The sequence below is a fragment of the Saimiri boliviensis genome, chromosome 10, assembly GCF_048565385.1.
Source record: "Saimiri boliviensis isolate mSaiBol1 chromosome 10, mSaiBol1.pri, whole genome shotgun sequence".
In the NCBI taxonomy this organism is placed as follows: Eukaryota; Metazoa; Chordata; class Mammalia; order Primates; family Cebidae; genus Saimiri; species Saimiri boliviensis.
Window position 1 is genome coordinate 111,615,195 of NC_133458.1, and position 20,182 is coordinate 111,635,376.

A 20,182-nucleotide genomic window follows, 5' to 3' on the forward strand; every position below is an offset into this window, starting at 1 on the left:
GGCAGCCCCGCAGCCGCGGGTTCCGGCAGCCCCGCAGCCGCGGGTTCCGGCAGCGCCGCAGTCCCGGGTCCCGCCGCGGCCGTGGAGTGCTGAGCGCTACAGGAAGCGCGCTGGTCTCTGGTGAGGGAAGGCTGGGGGCTTCAGGGCCTGGAGAGCCGAGGGGCTAGGCTGGGGAACCGGGCGTCCGAGGACGGGGGAGGTAGGAGGGGGACAGGAAACCCGGGTGCCTGAGTACCTAGCTTCGGAGTGGGGACCGGAGGTCGGGGTTGGAGAGGCGGGGAGCCCCGAGGGCGGGAAGGAAGTGGTCGCGGGAGCCCGGAAGGCGGGGAGGTCGTGGTTGCGGGGCCAGGGAGGTCGCGGAAGTTGAGGAGCCCCGAGAGCGGGGAGGAAGTGGTCGCGGGAGCCCCGAAGGCGGCGAGGTCCCGGAAGTTGAGGAGCCCCGACGGCGGGGAGGCAGGCTCCTGGAGAGGTGGGCGGGCGCAGGCCGGTGTCCAGTTCTCGGACTCCGAGGGCGCTTTCCGGATTTTTTGTGTTTGCATTTTCCGAACTTTACAGAAGTGGTGCGCGTCGTTGTGAGGGAAGAAAAAAAAATTATATGAAATAAAAAATGAAGTGAAACAAAAGGAAATAAACATCATCTGTGACATAACGACTTTAGAAAAAAAAAATCGTAATACCTTCCAGCCTGCCTTTCACGTGTTTTAGATTCATGTGGAATTATAACCCCCCCCAAAGGCTCCCCTGCTGCCGCGCTGAGAACATGCGCGTGCACCTGGAACCCCAGGGGTGAAGGCGCCTTTGGCTTCCCTGGCTTTCTCGTGTCCCTGAGTATGACCATTCTGCCAGTGCTGTGTCTGCCGTGATTGGAAGTCCTTGAGCTGTTTTTATTAGATTTTACAACACAGAAGATAATGATTTTTTTTTTTTTATGCTTAGTTTGTTACGACCATTTTACCACTTGGTAATAAAAACCCTCTATAAAGTTAAAGAAGCACGTGGTGGTAGCAAAAAAGACAGAAATATATAAAGTTAAAGCTTGTGCAGTACAGTAATACATACAGTGAAAATTAGTTTCTGCTTCCCTTTTCAGCCTTACTGTAAAAAGTTGGCTTCTGATGGCTGAATAGGACTCCTCTGTGTGGATATCACAATGGACGTCACCAACTTTCTGTTGTTAGATTTTCCGTACCGCAAATAACAACGTGGCCGGGCCCAGTGCCTCACACCTGTAATCCCAGCACTTTGGGAGGCCGAGACGGATGCATCACGAGGTCAGGAGATCGAGACCAGCCTGGCCAATGTGGTGAAACCCTGTCTCTACTAAAAAATACAAAAGTTAGCAAGGTGTGCTGGTGCGCGCCTGTAATCCCAGCTACTGGGAAGGCTGAGGCAGGGGAATCACTTGAACACGGGAGGCAGAGAATGCAGTGAGCCGAGATCACGCCACTGCACTCCAGCCTGGTGACAGAGCAAGACTCCATCTCAAACAGAAATAAATAACAAATAACAATGTGATTTCACAGTGAAATCTTTGCACAGTATTACATTCCTGGAATAAAATGGTTGCAGGGTGCAGAGGCAGCCTCACACATGGCTCCAGGAATCTCTTTTCCTGGAAGCCACTGTCGGGTGAGGCCCTTAGTTCCCACACTCCTAACACCTGTTTGCAAATCTGAGACCCAGAGAGGGGATGGTGGTTAAGCCAGTGTGGGGTCCAGTTTGTTGACTCAGTCAACTGTTGGGGGTCTGGATGAAAAATCCCCTAGCACTGCCTTTCCCAACGTCCCTTGGATCATCTGTTCCCATGACCCAAGTAACACCTAAAATGGCTAAAGAGTCACCTGTGTAGCAATCAGGACAGCTGTAGGGCCTGGAGAGTGGCCATACTCCAGGTGAAATGGAAGACAGGTGGAACAAGAAAGCCTGGGAGGCCAGAGGGAGAGTGTTCACACCTGGGGTCCCAGGTGCAGGACATTCTAGGATGTGGCCATGTGTTCTCAGAGCAGGAGCAGGGGACCCTGGAGGGTGGTAGAAGAGATTGTCCATGCCTGTGATGATGGTCACTTTGAGACCCCGATCTTTGGCTAAGAGGGTTGAGAGTTTGGGGATGACTCAGGTGAAATCAAACTGGATGTTTTTATCTGTTTGTTTTTCAGTCTGTTACCTCTTTTCAAGGTTTTTCTGTGTCAGTTTCCTTCAAAAAGCTGTATCAATGTTGATGTTGCCACACCAGGTTCTCTGCCCTCCCCTTAGTCCCAAAGGAATCCATTTCAGGGGCAGTGCTGTACCAGCGCGTGGCAAAGCAGGGAGCAGGCTGGCCCCACTTGACCACACGGCCAGAGTTTCCATGGCCTCCCCCACCTCCTCACTGCCTTCAGCACCTGCTCCAAAGGGGTCATCGTCCAGAGTAGAGTTGCCCAGGAGCACTGTGATGGGGCTACTGCCATTGCAAGTCCTGTAGCAACCAAAAGACAAGTCATACAACGCAGGGTAAATTTTAGTTTTAATAAGAGGTCTGATTTAACTTATTGTACCTGAAGTAGTATTCCAACATGTAATCAGTATGAAAGATAATTGAGATATTTCACATTCTTTTTTGTACCAAGTCTTCAAAATTGTGTGTGTTTTATGCTTAAAACTCACCTCAAGTAGAAATGCTTGATCGATCTGTCTTTAGATTTTAAAAATTTATAGTTGAAAAAGTTGACTCATACCCAAATTGTTACAGACATGCTTAAAAGTTTTCCAGTAATGGAATTAGCAGTTTTTTATTTAATTCAAATGAAATACAATTAATAGTCACTTCTGTAGTTCCACTGGCACCTTTCAGGTGCTGGAGAGACACATGAGCTGGTGATAGTGGTACTGCGCTGGCAGCTTGAGAGGGATCCAGCCAGGGAAATGGAATTAGTTCTGGGTGGGCCACTGCCCAGCCACCCGCATTCTCACCAGGCATGAAACCAGAGCCACTGCTAACACTCAAACAGAGGAAAGCCGAGCAGAGGCAACTTAGAATGACGAGTCCCCAGGATGACAAGCATTGACCATGACCTGAGGAGGGATATCAGCTCAAGAAAGGAAAAGAAGGAATATTTCAAAGAGGAAAGTGATCAGCCCTGGAGCTGGGGGAAGAAAAGACAGCCCTGGACAGTTGGCAGAGTCTTCCCAGGTCTCAGGGGAAGGGACTCGTTGCTCACAGTCACGCAGATGCCGAAGTCAAAATGTGCTTACTAAGGCCATTAAACCCTGACTTAGGGCTCTACCTCCCCAAGCACTATTGCAATTGTCGTGGTTTCCATGGGGCTCGGTCTGAGGGGAAGGCTCTGCTAACTGTTCTGACGGAAGGTTTCTGTCCTGTGCCATTATTCTCACGGGACACTGACGTGTTGCTGTTCAGGTTTATCACACACCCGTCCCTGAAACTTGGCTGGCATGAGTCTGTTAGGGTTTGGATCTGGGTCCCCACCCAAATCTCAGATTAGAATCCCCACGTGTCGGAGGAGGGGCCTGGTAGGAGGTGATTGGGTCATGAGGGCAGATTTCTCCCTTGCTGTTCCCGTGATAGTTTTCACAAGACTTGACCATTCGAAAGTGTGTAGCACCTCCCCCCTCTCTCGTGCTCTCTCGAGAGCTCTTCTCTCCTGCCACCATGAGAAGAAGGTGCTCAGTTCCCCTTTGACCATGATTGTAGGTTTCCTGAGGCCTCCCTGGCTGTGCCTCCTGTACAGCCTGTGGAACTGTGAGTCAGTTAAACTTCTTTTCTTCATAAATTACCCAGTCTCAGGTAGTTCTTTCTAGCAGTGTAAGAACAAACTAATACATAGTCCTTCCTTGCAAGGGAAGTTTTCTGTGCATTTCTGGGCCTGTGAGGTTAAGGCCTAAGCCTGGATGTTGTGCCCATACTACAGTACCACTGAGGTCTTCCACCTCGGTAGGCCTCTTAGAAGACAGCCTGTTGACCTAGTAGCACTCAACCCCACTGGCCTTTGCTCACGATGCTCACAAGGACTTCTAGTCACCACTATGCCTAACATTATACAGCATGTCACAGCCCACAGGAAGTTTTCCCGTGATCTCTTTTGAGCCTCACCATAAAATGTAATCAAGGGGTAGAATGACAGTCCTCACTCTGATGTCTGATGGACCTTGTTTCAGATCCTGGCTCCCAGGTCCTTTGCTAAAGCTCTCAGTCAATTTCCTTATCTGCAGAAGGTAGATAACCCTCCTCATAGGGCTGCTGGAAACAGCAAATAAAGAAATGCCCCTCCTCCCTTAGCACCCCTGAGCTCGCAGGAGCAGTGGCCATACCACGACCCCACTACCGCAGGGCAGTCCCAGTGAGCTCCACATCGGCCCAGCCTAATAAGGTCTGGGCCTGCAGCTTTTCATGCTTCTGAGGAGTATAGTTTATGCACACAGGCAAGCAGAGGGCAGCGTGAGGCCAGGTAGACTCAGACTCTTCAGGCCTGAAGAGACACTGTAAGAGGAGAGGTGGGTGTCTGGAAGACAGAGGGACCTTGTTTGGATGTTTGGATGCATGAGTCTAAGAGCTTGAGCGGAGCAACGTGAGCACCTGTGAGCAAGGTGGGGAGCAATGGGGTCCATTGACTAGAACACAGATGTCCCCTGGGCAGGTGAAACGTGGCTCAGTACAACAATCAGCCATACAGGACAGAGGAAACCCTACTGAAATACACGTCTCATTAAAAATTAAGTCAAGCCAGGCATGCTGGCTCACACCTGTAATCCCAACTCTTGGAGAGGCTAAGGCAGGAGGACCAATTGAGGCCAGAAGTTTGAGACCAACCTGGACAACTTAGTGAGACCCTGTCTCTATAAAAAAATAAAATAAAAATAAAAAATTGTCAGGGTTCCTTTGGGAGGCCAGGAATTTGAGACCAGCCTGGGTAACATAGTGAGACCCCATCCCTACAAAAAAAAAAGTTTGAGAAATCAGCTGGGCATGGTCATGTGCACCTGTAGTCCCAGCTATTTGGGAGGCTGAGATAAGGGGACTGCTTGAGCCCAGGAGGCTGAGGCTGCAGTGCACTGTGATCGGGCCGCTGTACTCCAGCCTGGGTGACAGAATAAGACTCAAGTCATTATTCAACTTGAAATCCCAAAAGTGTGTGTAGGAAGGAGATTCTGTAAATAACTCTGGTTGTTGAGTGAAGAACTGATGTGCTCAACCAGCCCTTCTTAGCAGTGATAAATGTCCCTTTTACTGAAATGGATTTATGGGGGCTTTCTAGAAGTATATCTATTTTGCCTATTTTTATTCCTCCATTTTAATTCAAGTTGCTTTTCTTGTTATTTTTGTAGCTTCTTAGATGCATGCCCCACTTCTCAGTGGCTTCTTTTCTATTGTGTATAGTTAAGGCTACAAATTTCCCTCTAGTTCCTGCTTTAACCATAATCCACAAGTTTGTTATTTTGTTCTGTCTTATTTTTTGAGACAGAGTCTCACTTTATCATCCAGGCTGGAGTGCAGTGATGCAGTCTCGGCTCACTGCAACCTCTGCCTCCCGGGTTCAAGCGATTCTCCTGCCTCAGCCTCTGGAGCAGCTGGGACTACAGGCACGCACCACCATGCGTGGCTAATTTTTTATTTTCAGTAGAGACAGGATTTCACCCTGTTGGCCAGGCTGGTCTCCAGCTCCTGACCTCAAGTGATCCACCCACCTCTGCCTCCCAAAGTGCTGGGATTAAAGGTGTGAGCCACTGCGCTGGCCCATAATCCACACGTTTAATATGTGGTAGTTTCATCGTTTTTCAGTACAAATATTTTTTCATTGCCATTTTTATTTCTTCTTTTTCTCATGCTTTATTAGAAGCAATTTCTTTAGCTGTTAAAAGGGAGAAAGAGCTCCACAACTGAGGTGAGGGTATTTCTAAGACATACTTTAAGGGAAAAAGGCAAAGCACAAACAAGTATGCATAAAATGTTACCCTTCCAGTAGGAAAGAAGGGGACGTAAGAAAAATAGGCGTCTAGGCAGGGAACGGTGGCTCATGCCTATAATCCCAGCGCTTTGGGAGGCCGAGGCAGGTGGATCACCTGAGGTCAGGAGTTCCAGAGCAGCCTGGCCAACATCTCTACTAAAAATACTAAAATTAGCCAGGCGTGGTGGTGTACACCTGTAACCCCAGCTACTCTGGAGGTCGAGGCAGGAGAAACACTTGAACTCAGGAAGTAGAGGTTGCAATGAGCCAAGATCGCAACACTGCACTCCAGCCTGGGCAACAAAGCAAGACTCCTTCTCAAAAAAAAGTAAGTGCTGTAATGTGGTCAGTAAACGTGTTTCCCCCGAGGGTACGGCAAGCAATTCTGAAACTAATTTAGTAGTTTCAGGTGTGGACTAGAACTGAACAAATTAGTAAGAATATCATAATAATGATAGCTGGCTTTCTCACTGTTGAAAAAAGAAGTTACAACTGAGGAAAGGCTAAAGTGAGCCCCGTTGTGCCGGTTTGGAATCAGGTGTCAGTATAAACTCAGGACTGTAATAGGCATACAAACAGACACAGAAATACACATGCGTGTGCACACTTGGGTTAGCAGACATGCATGTATGTCCTAGCCTGTCTGCTGATGAGAGAGCCTCGACCAGAGACATCCCAGGAGCATGGACAGCTCTGCTTGGATCTTGGCTTCTCACCATTCCCCAGTAAAAGGCACCAGTATCCTTGGAAAAATGGCTCATTCCCAGGTGGAGGCAGGGAGGCTATAAGATGAGTTTGGAGCATCTTCTCATGCCAGAAAGTGAGAAAGTGCTCAAAGAAAAGCAGCTGTCAAAAGAACACGGGGACCAATCTCAAGGGGCTCCCAATGGCCAAAGCTGGAACAAATTGTTAAATAATCTAATAAACGATGGGGCAAAGGGCAGCCCTTCCTTACAGAATAATTCCAGTTAATAAATGTATAAGAAAGAGGGCAAAGAAAACTACCATCAAGCAAACACCACAGTAATAAGTGATACAGGCAAGGTCCACCAACGAATGTTAAAAGTAGCGGGCACAAGTTTGAAAAGAACAAGTTATTAGCATAATCTTAAATACATCCCCCAAGATATTTATTAACCACGAAGGGAAAGATTCAGAGTCACTTTTCAGTGTCAAAACTTCCAGGTAAAGGCCACCAGGACATGCGTACAAGTTGAACAAGTTGGGTTTATTTCTTGCTGCAGTAACAAGGGAGAACACAGGCTTTGGAAAACCATAAGGTGACTCAGAGAGAGGGTACTATAAAGGCCTCATGAGGTTGGGTCTTGGTTTAGGGGAGGGTTTAAGAAAACAAGATTTTTTCTGGGTGGGAGGCTGTCAGGCAGCAGGAGTGATTCTGTGTTGAAATAGCTTCAGCTAAAGCTGTGCTTGGTAAAGAAGTAGCAATGGCTCACATGAGCCAGGAGAGGGAGCTGTTGGGCCATTTTTGTGGTTAGTTGACGTTTTTCTGAATCAGACTTGATTTTGGAGCAGGCTTTCAAACGTCAATGTTTTGTGTGTTCAGCCGGAGAACCCTAAGGCATGGCCCCTGGATGTTAGGGCTGCTTGTGTCTTTCTGAGCAGTGGAGACAGTCAACAAAAATTGGTCAAGATTAATATGACCAATAAGAAGACATGTTGCCCAAAGAAAGCAGGCAGAATTCAGGTGAAATGCTGTCCTCTTACATCTTACTAGGCCTTGGCATCTAGCCCTCCGGTCCAAGGACAGGACCAGAAACAAAGCTCATCTCCAGGCTAATTCCCTGGAACTGGAAATGCCTCCAGAGCAAAAGCAGCCTGAAACAAGAACCCTGCTGGGCTCTTGTCTTCTTCCAGATCTTGTAGCTTTCTGATGCTTTCAGTAAGACTTTTGGGGGCTGTTTGTTCAGCTTCTTGAGTCATCCTCAGGGAGAAGGTTGATCTAGATTGCCTCGCGACCAACAGTCTTTATTCTGATTCCTCAGGAGAAGCCAGGGAGAGACTGAATATCGAATGTGACGATGGCCTGACCATACATAAGAGTAGAACTTGACCCAGTCTGTAGCAACCAGCTGGGACACCAGCCTGCTAGCTGTGAGCCAAATGCATAGGAAGTCAGACCACTCTCTCAGGCAACAATCCCAGGAGGCCTAACAAAAACTCCCCTAACAATCGCCCCCAAATGACCAGGACTTGATTAATAACTGGCAACTTCTCTAATTTTTGTCCCTGCTACCAACTTAGGACCAACCAGGAAAAAACAGATATGCTCTCCTAACCAATCACAAAGGCAGCCCCGCAGTTTCCGCAGGCCGGCTGCCTCCATCAGGGCTCACCTGGGCCTTCCTTTCCCTCCGCCTCCCTGTGAGTCTTGGCCAAGTACAGTGATGGCGGCCGCCCCACTTGCTAGCGCAGCTCTAGATGAAGAGGTTCTGCCTGTCCTCATGTGGGTGGTCTTCCTTTATTCCCACACCAGAAAGCTAGCTTTTAATGGAAAGTCCTCTAATGTTAGTAAAGAAAATAAAATTGTAAAATGTCATGGGGGTAAGCAGGCTGAAGGATTGCCATGTCTGCTGAGTACGGAGGGAGCCATTGAAATCTTTCTAGTAGGTCAGAGCACCCCAGCTCTGCCTCCGATAGAGAAAGGACATCCAAGGGGGCTTCTCCCAGACACCTCATCTCAGAATCAGGCCTCTGTAGGGCCTTGGGCCTGCTGCAGGCCTCTGACCCTGTAGGACATGAGTAGTATGGGACATCTGGACCACTTTCTAAAAAGGCAGGACAGGGTGGTGCTCTGACTTCCCCCTTCACCCCGCCTGGCCCTGGGGCCCCAGAGGCTGAGGGTGGTCCCAAGCCCACTCCCCAATCCCAGTGTGATCCTGGCAAGTCCCCACCCAAGCTGGGCTTCAGGCCCCCAGCTATAAAGGAGGGGGCCTCTCAGCTGGAACGGTGAAAAGCCACTCTGTTGGGAGCTCATTACTTGCCCATTCTGTACCCAAGGCATTGACCCAAGCCCCAGAATCTTCCCAGGGGCAGTGTTTCTGGAGAGTAGGGTGGCAGCTTGGAATCATGAGTTTATAGAGATACAGAGGCCAGGTTCCTCCCTGCTGCTTTCCCTTCTACAACCCCGGCTGGACTTTCCCTCCTCAGCCCAGGAGACCCAGGCCTGGGTCCCACATACCTGCCTCCCAGGCCCAATGGCTGCCTTTATCCACACCCTCCGCCTCCTCTCCTCCCACCTCCCCATCAGCTGGCAGAGGGCCTTTCTAAAACACATCTGGTCCTGTCTTGGCACCCTGACCCCTGGCCTGGCCCCCATGGCTCTCCATGGTCAGCCCTGCCAGCCTCCCCAGCACTTTCTCACTTCAGTGTCAGGGAAACTGAATCCCCCGAAAGATCTCATTTCTCTGCACCTGCCAGACTGCACACCTTGGCCTTACACATCCATGCTCCTGGCCTCCTTGTGCAACACTGGATTCTTCCGAAAGCTTGGGGGTGACTCCCTGTTAGAAGCCTCACAGCTGGGAGGAGCCTCTGTGGGTGCGCAGCTGGGGTCTGCAGTTCAGGGCCCACCTGTGCCCCTGACCACAGACAAGTGTTAGCAAATAGACCCCAAGTGAACAAGGTGGACAGAGATGACACCATGGGGCCTCACCCACCAGGGCCATACCCAGCAGCAGCCTTCGTGGCCCTGCGCTACCTGCCGTGACCCAAAGCAGAAGCAGAGCCAGCAGGGCATCCAACCCACCTGCCAATGACCACCGGCCCATGAGGCCCATGGTTCTGCTGGGCACAGGAGAGGGGACAGAGGGCCCATGGCAGCTTCACAGCCTTGCAGCCCTGGAGTAGGAGGTGGCAGGAGAGTTTTAAAAGATGAGAGAACTTTCCAGGCAGGAGCTAGAGGCTAGAGGACGTGCAGCCACTGTGTGCAGGGACATGACTGGGTGAGATAGGGGATGTGGGAAGGGTGTCAGAGCAGGCAGGCCATGAGGAGGGCAGAGACCTGAGGCCAGGACCTGCACCCAGGGTCATGGCCCCAATGACAAGGGCTGAAGGCAGGACCCACGTCCAGGGACATGACCCCTATGGTTAGAGTGAGACCTTCACCCAGAGGTCATGACCCCAATGACAAGGACAGGACATTCACCCAGGAGTCATGACTCTGATGACAAGGGCTGAGGGGTGGGACCTGCACCAGGGTTGTGACCCTGATGACAAGTGCGAGGCCTTCACCCAGAGGCCGTGACTCTGATTGCAAGGGCCAAAAGCAGGTCATGTACCCAGGGCCTGTGGCAGTCACCACAAGACTGGGACACACCTGTGGAATAGCATGGCCTCCTCTGTCCCTGTCTCTACTCTGAGAGTTTGGAGAAAACCTTGACCCCACAGGACCAGGAGCGGGGACAGTGTGCTCCAGATGACCACAGCCCAGGCCTCAGTTCCCCATCCATCCTGGGCACACAGGAGCTGCTGGGGAGCAGAAGAGCCTGTGCATCTTGGAAGATGATGGGCTGGGGCCAGGCAAGCCAGGGGCCAACAGCCTCCCCCTGGGCGCAAGAAGAACCCTATGTCCCTTGCCTGTGGGGCTGGTGAGCCTAGAGAAACAGCATTCCTGGAACCCTCTGGCTTCTCCATTTGGCCCTCAGGGCCCTAAGGGCAGCTGTGCTCCTGCCCTGAACTCCTTGTCCTGCCAACGCCTCTCGCTCCTCCCCACTGTTCCCCACCCCCCACCAGCCACACTGAACACGTGTTCCCTCCTGGGCCCCTGGGCCTCAGCTCCCTCTGGTAGTTGGAGTAGGGTCTCATTATTACCCCATTTTACAGATGAGGAAAGACTAAGCTTCCCTCCCTCCCTCTCCTCCCTCCTCCCTCCCTCCCTCCCTCCCTCTCCTCCCTCCTCCCTCCCTTCCTCCCTTCTTCCCTCCCTTCCTTCCCATTAAAGGCTAATGCCCCAGATGCTGGGAATGTGCTATTCAGCAAGAAGACGAGAGGGGTCCTGTGCTCCGGAGGCCAGAAAACAGGACATCTCATGAACAAACCAGATCATCTGCAGACAGATGTCTGCAGTGGTCGGAGCCACTACAGCCCATCCTGGGGCAGTAGCCTAGAAGAACTGACAGGAACAAACCCAAGAGGGTTTTGTAGGGGCATCTATCAATGGCCCGACCTCTTGGTGACTGATTGGATGGGGACGCACAAAAGGAAGGCCCTCCAGGTCTCTGGCATGTGGGGAGCCATTCCCAGGGAAAGGAGACTTGGGAGGAGGCTGAGCTTTGCACTGGCAACAGTGGGCAGATGTAGCTTCAAGGCCTCTGAAGACTCGGAACCAGGCAGGGCCCTGGGTGTGCCTGGGAGCTGCTGCAGGGGTGCAGGGGTAGAGGCCAGGGCAGTGGGCTTGGGAGGTGTGGGCAGATGCATCCCACAGGATGAGGGGTGGGGAGAGCAGAGAAAGGGGACAGTGGCGGTGCCATAGACATTCCCTGAGGAGTGAGGACTGTAGAGGGTTGGGAAAGAGGAGGCGGGGGGAGCTGGGATGCAGGGGCAGTTTGAAGGAGGACCAAGAAGGAAAGACCCAGCCTGCCTGAACTCACAGAACTTGCAGTTACTTTACACATAGAAGAATTTTATCTGTAGGAAACTGGTCCTGGGATTTCCAACTTCATATGAAAGTAGTAGGGGATTGGCCTGGCACGGTGGCTCACACCTGTAATCCCAGCACTTTGGGAGGCCAAGGCGGGCAGATCACCTGATGTCAGGAGTTCAAGACCAGCCTGGCCAACGTGGCAAAACCCCATCTCTATTAAAAAAAAAAAAAAATAGTTGGGTGTGGCGATGGGAGCCTGTAATCCCAGCTACCCAGGAGGCTGAGGCAGAAAGAACTGCTTGAACCCAGAAGACGGAGGTGGCGGTGAGCTGAGATCGCACCACTGCACTCCAGCCTGGGTGACAGTGAGACTCTGTCTCAAAAAAAGAAAGTAGAGCTGGGCGCGGTGGCTCATGCCTGTAATCCTAGCACTTTGGGAGGCCGAGGTAGGTGGATCACCTGAGGTCAGGAGTTCAAGACCAGCCTGACCAACATGGTAAAACCCCATCTTTAAAAAAAAAAAAAAAAGAAAAGAAAGTAGAGGGTGTTGAAACAACATGATGTTTCAGATTTAAACTTCAACAACAGCACAATGATAGTAACACAAGTCTGGAAAATATTGACAAGTGTAGACCGTTAGTCTGTGAGTACTTATTAGACTATTCTTCTTACTTGCTGTGTGCTTGAAATTCTCATAATAAAAAGTAAAAGTGAAAGGCTTCACCACTACCCATCGGCCGATCTACCCAGGAGGCAGGATGAGCATGACTGCTTATGAGGTGTTGGGGGCCCTGCACACCCGGGTGTGCCAGCAGGGACTGGGAATCGGGCCAGGTGTTTGGAGGACACTTGGGTGAGGCCTCTCGTGTGGACGAAACTCGGACCGTTTGGCCCAGCAGCTCTGCCTCTACACTGGTACCCTGCAGAGCTCCCCGCCCGCGTGCCCAAAGCCAGGGTCTTCTGTGGTAGCAAAGAATCAGAAACAACCTAAATATCCATCCGTAGGAGACCAGCAAATACGAGGACACATCCATACCGAGGGGACCACGCCGCCATTCAGAAGCAGACGCAGACGGTGTCATTAAACGGATAATCTCCAAGCGGAAAAAAGGAGGTGTAGACAGTGTGCACGTAAGTCGCGTTTCTAAGGAGAATGGACCCATGCATCCATACCTAAACACGCTTGACCATCTCTGGGGAGAGTAGGAAATCAACCTCCGGGAATGAGAACAGGGGTCAGGGCCAAGCGGGAACGCTGCCCCCTGCCTGCACTGTGCGTGGCCACCGTCGCGTGCCTGTGGCCTTTCTTCCAGAAATAATAGTAATGAAGGAAATAAAGGATCGCGGAAAGGAGGATGGAGCTGGGCCTGCCCTGACTGCAGGTGCTGCTGGGATTGGAAGCAGCCTTGAACTGGGTGCCCTGCCCAGGCAGGAGAAAGGCCATCCCCCGAACCCAGAGGGCTGAGGAGCCCCAAGCCCCAAGCCCTCCTCTCTGAAGTCAAGGCAGGCCATTTGCTGCTGAGAGTGGGAGGTGGAGACTCCAGGACCCTGAGAGCAGGTGAAGGTCCTGGAAGAGTCTCTGGGGGAATCAGGACAGTGTTGATGGGTGTGTGATGGGAGTCATGTCCCCGGGGCCTGGCAGACTCTGAACTCAGCAGCTTGGGGACTCCACAGAGTGAAATCATCAGAAGATGGCCACTGGCCAGGCACGGGGTGGGGTGGCTGGGGAAAACGGGAGAGGCAGGAGCCTGGAGCCCCAAGACATAATGAGGGCAGCAGTGTGGATCAGGAGGAGTCTGAGACATCAGGGTTAGAGCAGAGCTGGGGAGGAGGGGCCGGAGACAGAGGGTCTCTGGGACCCCTGGAGGCAGCCAAGAGAGCTGGATAACCAGGGGCTCCAGGTGTCGCTGCTTCATGCCAGCAGCCCACACAGCGACGTGTGCCTAAGCTAGGTTCAACATTCGGCTGTTATGCCTTGAAATCCTTAACTTCACCTCTGAACATGTGCTAGTAAGTGAAGTCTGGTGGGACAATGGAACAAACACACCAGGGACACACATGTGCAGCAGGCCTGGCCAGCCCGTGTGCACAGGTCCCAGTGAGACACAGACGAGCGGGACCCTGGTTCCCGGACAGGCTGGAGCCGCAGAAGGGTGCGACAGACCTCTTAAGAAGCAGGAGCAGCCCCGGAGTCCTACTGGCCCTTCCCTACCCGCCTTCATCCCCGTAGGAGCCAGCCAGTGACGCTGAAAATGACAGCACAGCAGGAAAGGGGAAGACGGCGGCCAAGCCTTCCCTGCTTGTCCAGTAGCCAGAGGAGGACCGCATGTCAACAGGTGAAACCACCAGTGCTCACAGTGGTCCTCCTCAGGGGGACCAAAAGGTGGAGACAGCGCGGTGTCCATCAGTAGATGAGTGGACCAACAAAGTGTGCACATGCACACCAAGGAATGTAATGGTCCATAAACGGCGAAGCACCGACACAGGCTGCAGAATGGATGAAACTCAGCAGCCATGCTCCGTGAAAGAAGTCAGACACAGCAGGCCATACATTCTATTACTTCATTTCCATGAAATGTCCAGAATAGGCAAATCCACAGAGCCGGAAAGTCGATCGGCAGTTGCCAAAGGCTGGGAACAGAGGGAAATAGAAAGTAACTGCTTGTGGGTACTAGGTTTCTTTATAAGGTGATGGAATGTTCTGGAATTAGAGGTGGAGGCGGTTCAGCTTTTTGGATGTACTAAAAAGTTGTACCCTTTACAATTAGGGGTGAGTCTTATGGCATGTGAATTACATCTCAATAAAAAATTAAAATGAGATAAAAACAAAGAATGCAACTCTTTTTTTTTTTTCTTTGAGACAGAGTCTCACACCATCCCCCAGGCTGGAGTACAATGGTGCGATCTCTGCTAACTGCAACCTCTGCCTCCCAGGTTCACGTGATTCTCCTGCCTCAGCCTCCCAAGTGGCTGGGATTACAGACACACACCACCACACCTGGCTTATTTTTTGTATTTTTAGTAGAGATGGGGTTTCATTATGCTGGCCAGACTGGTCTCGAACTCCTGACCTTGTGATCTGCCTGCTACGGCCTCCCAAAGTGCTGGGATTACAGGCGTCAGCCACTGCACCCAGCCAACTTTTTATCCTTATTAATAAACAAGTTCATATAGATATGAACGACTGTAAGAAGTGAGGCAGGCTGCAGTGCTAAGGGTGTCTGGCCACAATGTTGGTTACAGCAATTTTGATGTAATGGAGGGAAAATTCAGTCTGACACATTCAGTCAACTGGTTCCGTGTGTTAGAAGAGTAAAACTACTTAAGAGGAAGCTGTTTCCTCAGAACAAGAAATGGATCCAAAAATACTAAATAAAAAGAAAGAAGAGAAAAAAATAAGTGGAACGAAAGCAGTTGAGTTAGTTTCGTGCAGCATTGGCACTGATGTATATGTGTGCCCTATGTGAACTACAAGGCAAGAATTGTGTGATTGGGTGATTCTGCTAAGAGCTTAGTGCTCTTGTGTTTGCCTTTGAATTGGCATTGCACAGCATAAAAAGGACTGTGACAGACACGTTCATTAAAAGAAATTTTTATGGGCCGGGCGTGGTGGCTCAAGCCTGTAATCCCAGCACTTTGGGAGGCCAAGGCGGGTAGATCACGAGGTCAAGAGATCGAGACCATCCTGGTCAACATGGTGAAACCCCGTCTCTACCAAAAATACAAAAAATTAGCTGGGCATGGTGGCGCGTGCCTGTAATCCCAGCTACTCAGGAGGCTGAGGCAGGACAATTGCCTGAACCCAGGAGGCGGAGGTTGCGGTGAGCCGAGATGGTGCCATTGCACTCCAGCCTGGGTAACAAGAGCAAAACTCCGTCTCAAAAAAAAAAAAAAAAAGAAATTTTTATTTTTATTTACTTAAATTGACACATTGTGAAAAGCATCATGACAAGTCAGAGAGACTGTGGATGAGAAACATATCTTTTTATTCTGGTACCTTTACCAGTACTTTTTTCCCATTTGTTGAACAAGGTGCCCTGAAAAAGGCATAGTTAGTTCTGGGGCACCCTGTGGAGATGGGAGATGCTGGCGAAGGAAGTGCCCCTCTGTGCTCTCAAGGAAGAGGGGACTAGGTGGGGGTGGGGGTTGCATCGTGTTTGTCTGTGGCAGGGATCTGCATTCTTGAGATGGGTCCGCTCTCGCCTCAGATCCAGCATTGGCATGAGATGGACTCAGATCTTCTAGCCAAACCCTTTCATGGTATAGGTAGGAAGGGACAGAGAAAAGGGCCACCAGGGCCTGCCAGTGAGCAGTTGTGGCTTTGCCACCTTCGCTTCCCCAAGCTTGGTCTCCACCAGGTCTCTGGTCCGTGCATAGCCCCCTTACCAGGAGGGTAGAACAACCTATGTGAAGCATTGTGTAAACTTCGAGCCATGGAGAGGTGTGTCCATGCCGGCCACCCCAGGAGGCGCCTGGCTTGAGACCCATTGCTCTGCAGAGGGGCTGTGAGGGCCGTGATGCAGTCGTGTCATGCCATGGGCACACACACACAAGGCACGTCACAGGCCTGCTGAAGTAGCAGAACATTCTGGCCTGGAACATCCTGATGTTCAGTAGCGGAGGGTCCCGGGGAAGCTTTAAGGGGTTCTGTGAGGGTCCCCAGCTGGACAGGAGTGCCGCCTCGATCAGGGACTAAGCTCCAGCTGTCAGGCAGCACGTGGTCACCCAGGATCTTCAGGGCAGATGTCCAGGTTCCACAGTCCCCAGGGCCGCTTCCCTATCCAAGGCCTCGAGGCAAGAGGATCAAGGAAATGCCCCAGAGCAGAGGGGGCATGGCGCCCTGACAGCACACCCACCCCTGCCTTGTGGCACCCACTCATTTGGCACAGGAGGGTCCCTTCTGGGAAGAGGCCTTCCTGGTGCTTGCCCTGTACGAACATCCCCTGACATAGAGCCTGGCGCGTCCCTCATCCAGTGCCCAACATTCGCAGGGAGTTTGCAGCGCATAAGCAGAAGGCAGCTGCTTCTCATAGAAGGCCCAGAAAACTACAAAAAAGTAAGCAGCGAAACACCCTCGGAGCGCACCCCGTGCCTGCTGTCTTCCTCCTGTTTTGATTCCTAGGTGATGTTGTACAACTTTGGGACACATCATTTCTTTTGTTCCTGAGGGGCCCCTATGCAACCATTTTTAAATAACTGCTGTACCCGTGTTTCATATCAGTTCTTTTTCTTCCTTCCTCTGTCCTTCATGTTATCAATTCTCCTAAATAAACATGCATGACTTGCAAAATGGGGAAAAAGTGGTCAACCTAATAAGGACTTCTTCTTTCAAAAATGGCCCTCGTTATAGCGGACACCCCAGGCCTCTCAGACGTTTCCCCGAGCCTGGGCCTGGCTTCTTCAGGCATCCAAGGAGGAAGTGCCTCGGCCCAGTTGGAGCCGTGCCAGCCTGTCCTCCCCGCTGCCCCACCCCGAGGCCCTCCTCCCACCCCGGTCCTTTAAACGTACCCCAGGTCCTCAGGCCACCATCTGCCGCCCGCCTGCCACACGCCACCATGCGCTGCCTCCTCAGCCTGGCCCTAGCCTTGCTTGTGCTGGAAGTGACCCTCGCTGTGGTCCCAGCCTTCATCTCGCCAGGTAACTCTCTAGGGGACACTCCCAGGAGTGTCCTCCTGCCTGATCTCTGCTTCCAGTGGGACCCGAGGAACTACAGGTCCTGGTGGTTTGGTGACAGGAGAGGGGAAGAGAGAAAGGGAGGAGGCTCACCCCTTGTTGTGGGGAGTCTAGGGATGGCAGAAAAGCAGGGCTGTATGTACACATGGAGGCAGCTATCCCCAGATGAGAAGCGCCTGGGCCTGGGAGCAAGCAGGGCAGCCAGGAGATGGGGAGGTGGCAGCAGAGGGTGGGGCTGTCCTCAGACCCTAGCCATGTCTGGTCAGGGTCTTAACATCCTGCCACCTGCAGTGGGCTTGTGGCCTTGCTTCCTAATTTTCACAGCTGACTTCCCATGCTTTGATCGGGTCTGTCACATTTCTGGTAGATTTTTTTTTTTTTGGCCTTCTAAGAAACATTGTGTTGGGCTGTTGAGGGATGGGCTCCTCGTTGCCTCTACCTTGCTTTCCCTTGAGGGGCCTGGGGGTGGGGCCTGGACCCCCATCCACCTGCCCATCCCGTGTGCAGAGCAGGCCGTGTGCCCTGAGGCCAGCTCCTCTGAGGAGGCGCCCTGCGTCAAAACCTGCCTCACCGACAACGACTGTCTTGGCAACAACAAGTGTTGCCCCAGCGCCTGTGGCCGCTCCTGCAAAACCCCCACCATCGGTAACGCCCCACCTGGCCCTGTACCCATGGTGACAGCCTGGCTCCCATCTGTTGGGGGAGGGAGGAACCAGCTTTCTCAAGGATCTTCCTGAGCTGGACATTTGGGACCACCCTCTTAGCGCCCACACAACTGCCCCCTACACTCAGCCCTGCATGTGAGCCCCTGCCGGAACCTGCCTGAGGCTGGCCCACGCTCACCCACCTCTGTCCTGTGGTCCAGGCCTCCAAGGAAGGTGGGGCGTTTCTTGCCTTGAGATCAGCAGAAAGGAGGCCCCAGGGATGCATCTGACCCCAGGGCAGAACAGAGGCTCAACTTCCCCATTTACTTATTTATTTTTAATTTTTTTTTCTTTTGAGACCAAGTCTCTCTCTCTTGCCCAGGCTGGAGTGCAGTGGCCCAATCTCAGCTCACTGCAACCTCCGCCTCCCAGGTTCAAGGGATGCTTGTGCCTCAGCCTCCAGAGTAGCTGTGACTACAGGTGCACTCAGCCACACCCGGCTAATTTTCGTATTTTTTTTTTTAGTAGAGATGGGGTTTCACCCTGTTGGCCAGGCTGGTCTTGAACTCCTGACCTGGTGATCCGCCCACTTTGGCCTCCCAGAGTGTTGGGATTACAGGGATGAGCCACTGCACCCAGCCCAACTTCCCTATTTATAAATGGGTATTTTTGGCATCGGGGGCCCAGGGAGGTGGGCCCAGCAAGGCTGGGAAGCATAAAAGTGCTTTGGGTGATGAAGGGCTGGCCTGTCTCTCCCCTAGTATTGACTCCAAAGGTTGGCAGCTGCCCCTGGGTACAGCCCCCAGTGAGCCCAGAGCTCTGCCAAGAGCAGAGTGAGTGCTCCATGGACAGCCAGTGTTGGGGAAACAAGAAGTGCTGCTTCAGCCACTGTGCCAGGAAGTGTCTGGACCCTGTCCTAGGTATGTGCTCCCTTTCTCCCTGAGCTTCCCCAGGCCAGCTTGGGCCTTCAGTGGGTCCTTGAAGGTGGGTGCAGTCCATGAGCTGGCCCTGGGGGCAGATGGGACTCTGCACACCAACCCAGACTATGCCAGCTGCAGGCCCCCTGGCACTCAAGGAAGTCACTCAGGCTCAGGGTGGCAAATGACTGGCAGGTCCTGTGCTGCTCGGCCTGTGTGCAAAGCCTGTGCCTCTACCACTTCCCTGCAGAGAGCAGCTTGCCTCCCAAATATTGGGAGAGCTCTAGGCCAGGTGTCCCAAACATGGGTTCTGGGCTAACTGCTCAAGCCCACCTATGACCTGGACTTCCTATCTGGCAGATGAGGGTGGCCTCGCCCACCTGTCTGCAGGCGATGGTGAGGGCCGGGGGAAAGGCCAGTGGAGTGCAGGGCTCTGCTTGCTCCTCTGCACAACAGGAAAGGGGCCAGCAGCTCAAGTCCCTGGGCCTGTGGGTGTGAACAGGTTAGCACTTGAACAATGGACAGCAGGTGGCCTCCCTCCTCCCAACCCCACCCTGGCTGGGCTCTGTACTGCATCTGAGTTCCCCATGCCCCCCTGCAGAGGATCTCCCTCAGTGAGAGACAATTCCCCAAGAGCCCCTGCTGCCAGGAGTGACTGCCCCAAGTTTGCTACACAGAAACCAACTCTCATGGATCCAGAGAGTGCATGATGCCTTCTACCGGCTGCTAATTAAAAAATCTGCTCAGCTTCATGTCTCTGTCTATCTGTGTATCTGTCCAGGGCTCCTGTGGGAGGAACAAAGCAAACACAGAGGACTCATCCCTGAGTTCCTGAGTGAACACAAAGAGGAAATAAAGGAGACAGCAAAGTTGAAGATGATGCAAAGGCCTAATTGAAGGCCTAGCTGAGCCCAGAAGGTCAAGGACCCCAAAATGACCAGCAGAGCTGCAGGCCAACAGTTCCTTACACTGAGGACCCCTACCCTTTATGGGAAGTTGTTATCAGTGTAAGGAACTGTTTGCCAGCAAAGTTCCCAGATGCCAGTCAGAAGCCAACCTCAGGTGCTGTATCAGCTTCTGCACTCCAGAGCTCACAGCAACTGTGGTTTGATTCCAACTGGAGAGAAGGTGAATAGACAGAGGACAGAAACAGGGTGATCAAGCATCCCAGTTTGCCTGGGACTCGGGGCGGGGAAGGAGCGGGGAGCTTCCCAGGACATGAGACTTTCTGTGCTAAAACCAGGATGGCAAGTGGAGAAGTTTCAAGACACGTTTTGGAGAGGTCAAACATTTAAACCACAACAGATGCTAACTACTCAGAGTTAGCATAGACCTCACAGGTGAAGGGCACAGTCCCACAAGATTGCCCTCACTTCAGGTGCCAGTCACAAGTGGTGACTATCC

The 20,182-nt window shown here is 52.2% G+C and overlaps 1 protein-coding gene across 3 annotated transcripts; it reads left to right on the forward strand.

Moving 5' to 3' along the window:
* Window positions 1-19,530, forward strand: LOC104651817 (whey acidic protein-like). 3 transcript variants are annotated; one of them, XR_012512213.1, is made up of 6 exons: window positions 1-120; window positions 1,091-12,675; window positions 17,058-17,181; window positions 17,725-17,862; window positions 18,623-18,781; window positions 19,380-19,530. XR_012512213.1 is itself a non-coding variant. In XM_074379723.1 (6 exons), exons 3-6 carry the CDS (start codon window positions 17,100-17,102, stop codon window positions 19,394-19,396), a joined length of 396 nt encoding a protein of 131 aa, XP_074235824.1. In that variant the 5' UTR covers window positions 1-120; window positions 12,550-12,675; window positions 17,058-17,099; the 3' UTR covers window positions 19,397-19,530. The 3 variants fall into 3 exon arrangements, 2 of the variants coding, with proteins under 2 accessions (XP_074235824.1, XP_074235825.1); XM_074379723.1 differs by having other exon boundaries at window positions 12,550-12,675; XM_074379724.1 differs by lacking the exon at window positions 1,091-12,675.
* The last annotated feature ends 652 nt before the right edge of the window (window positions 19,531-20,182 follow it).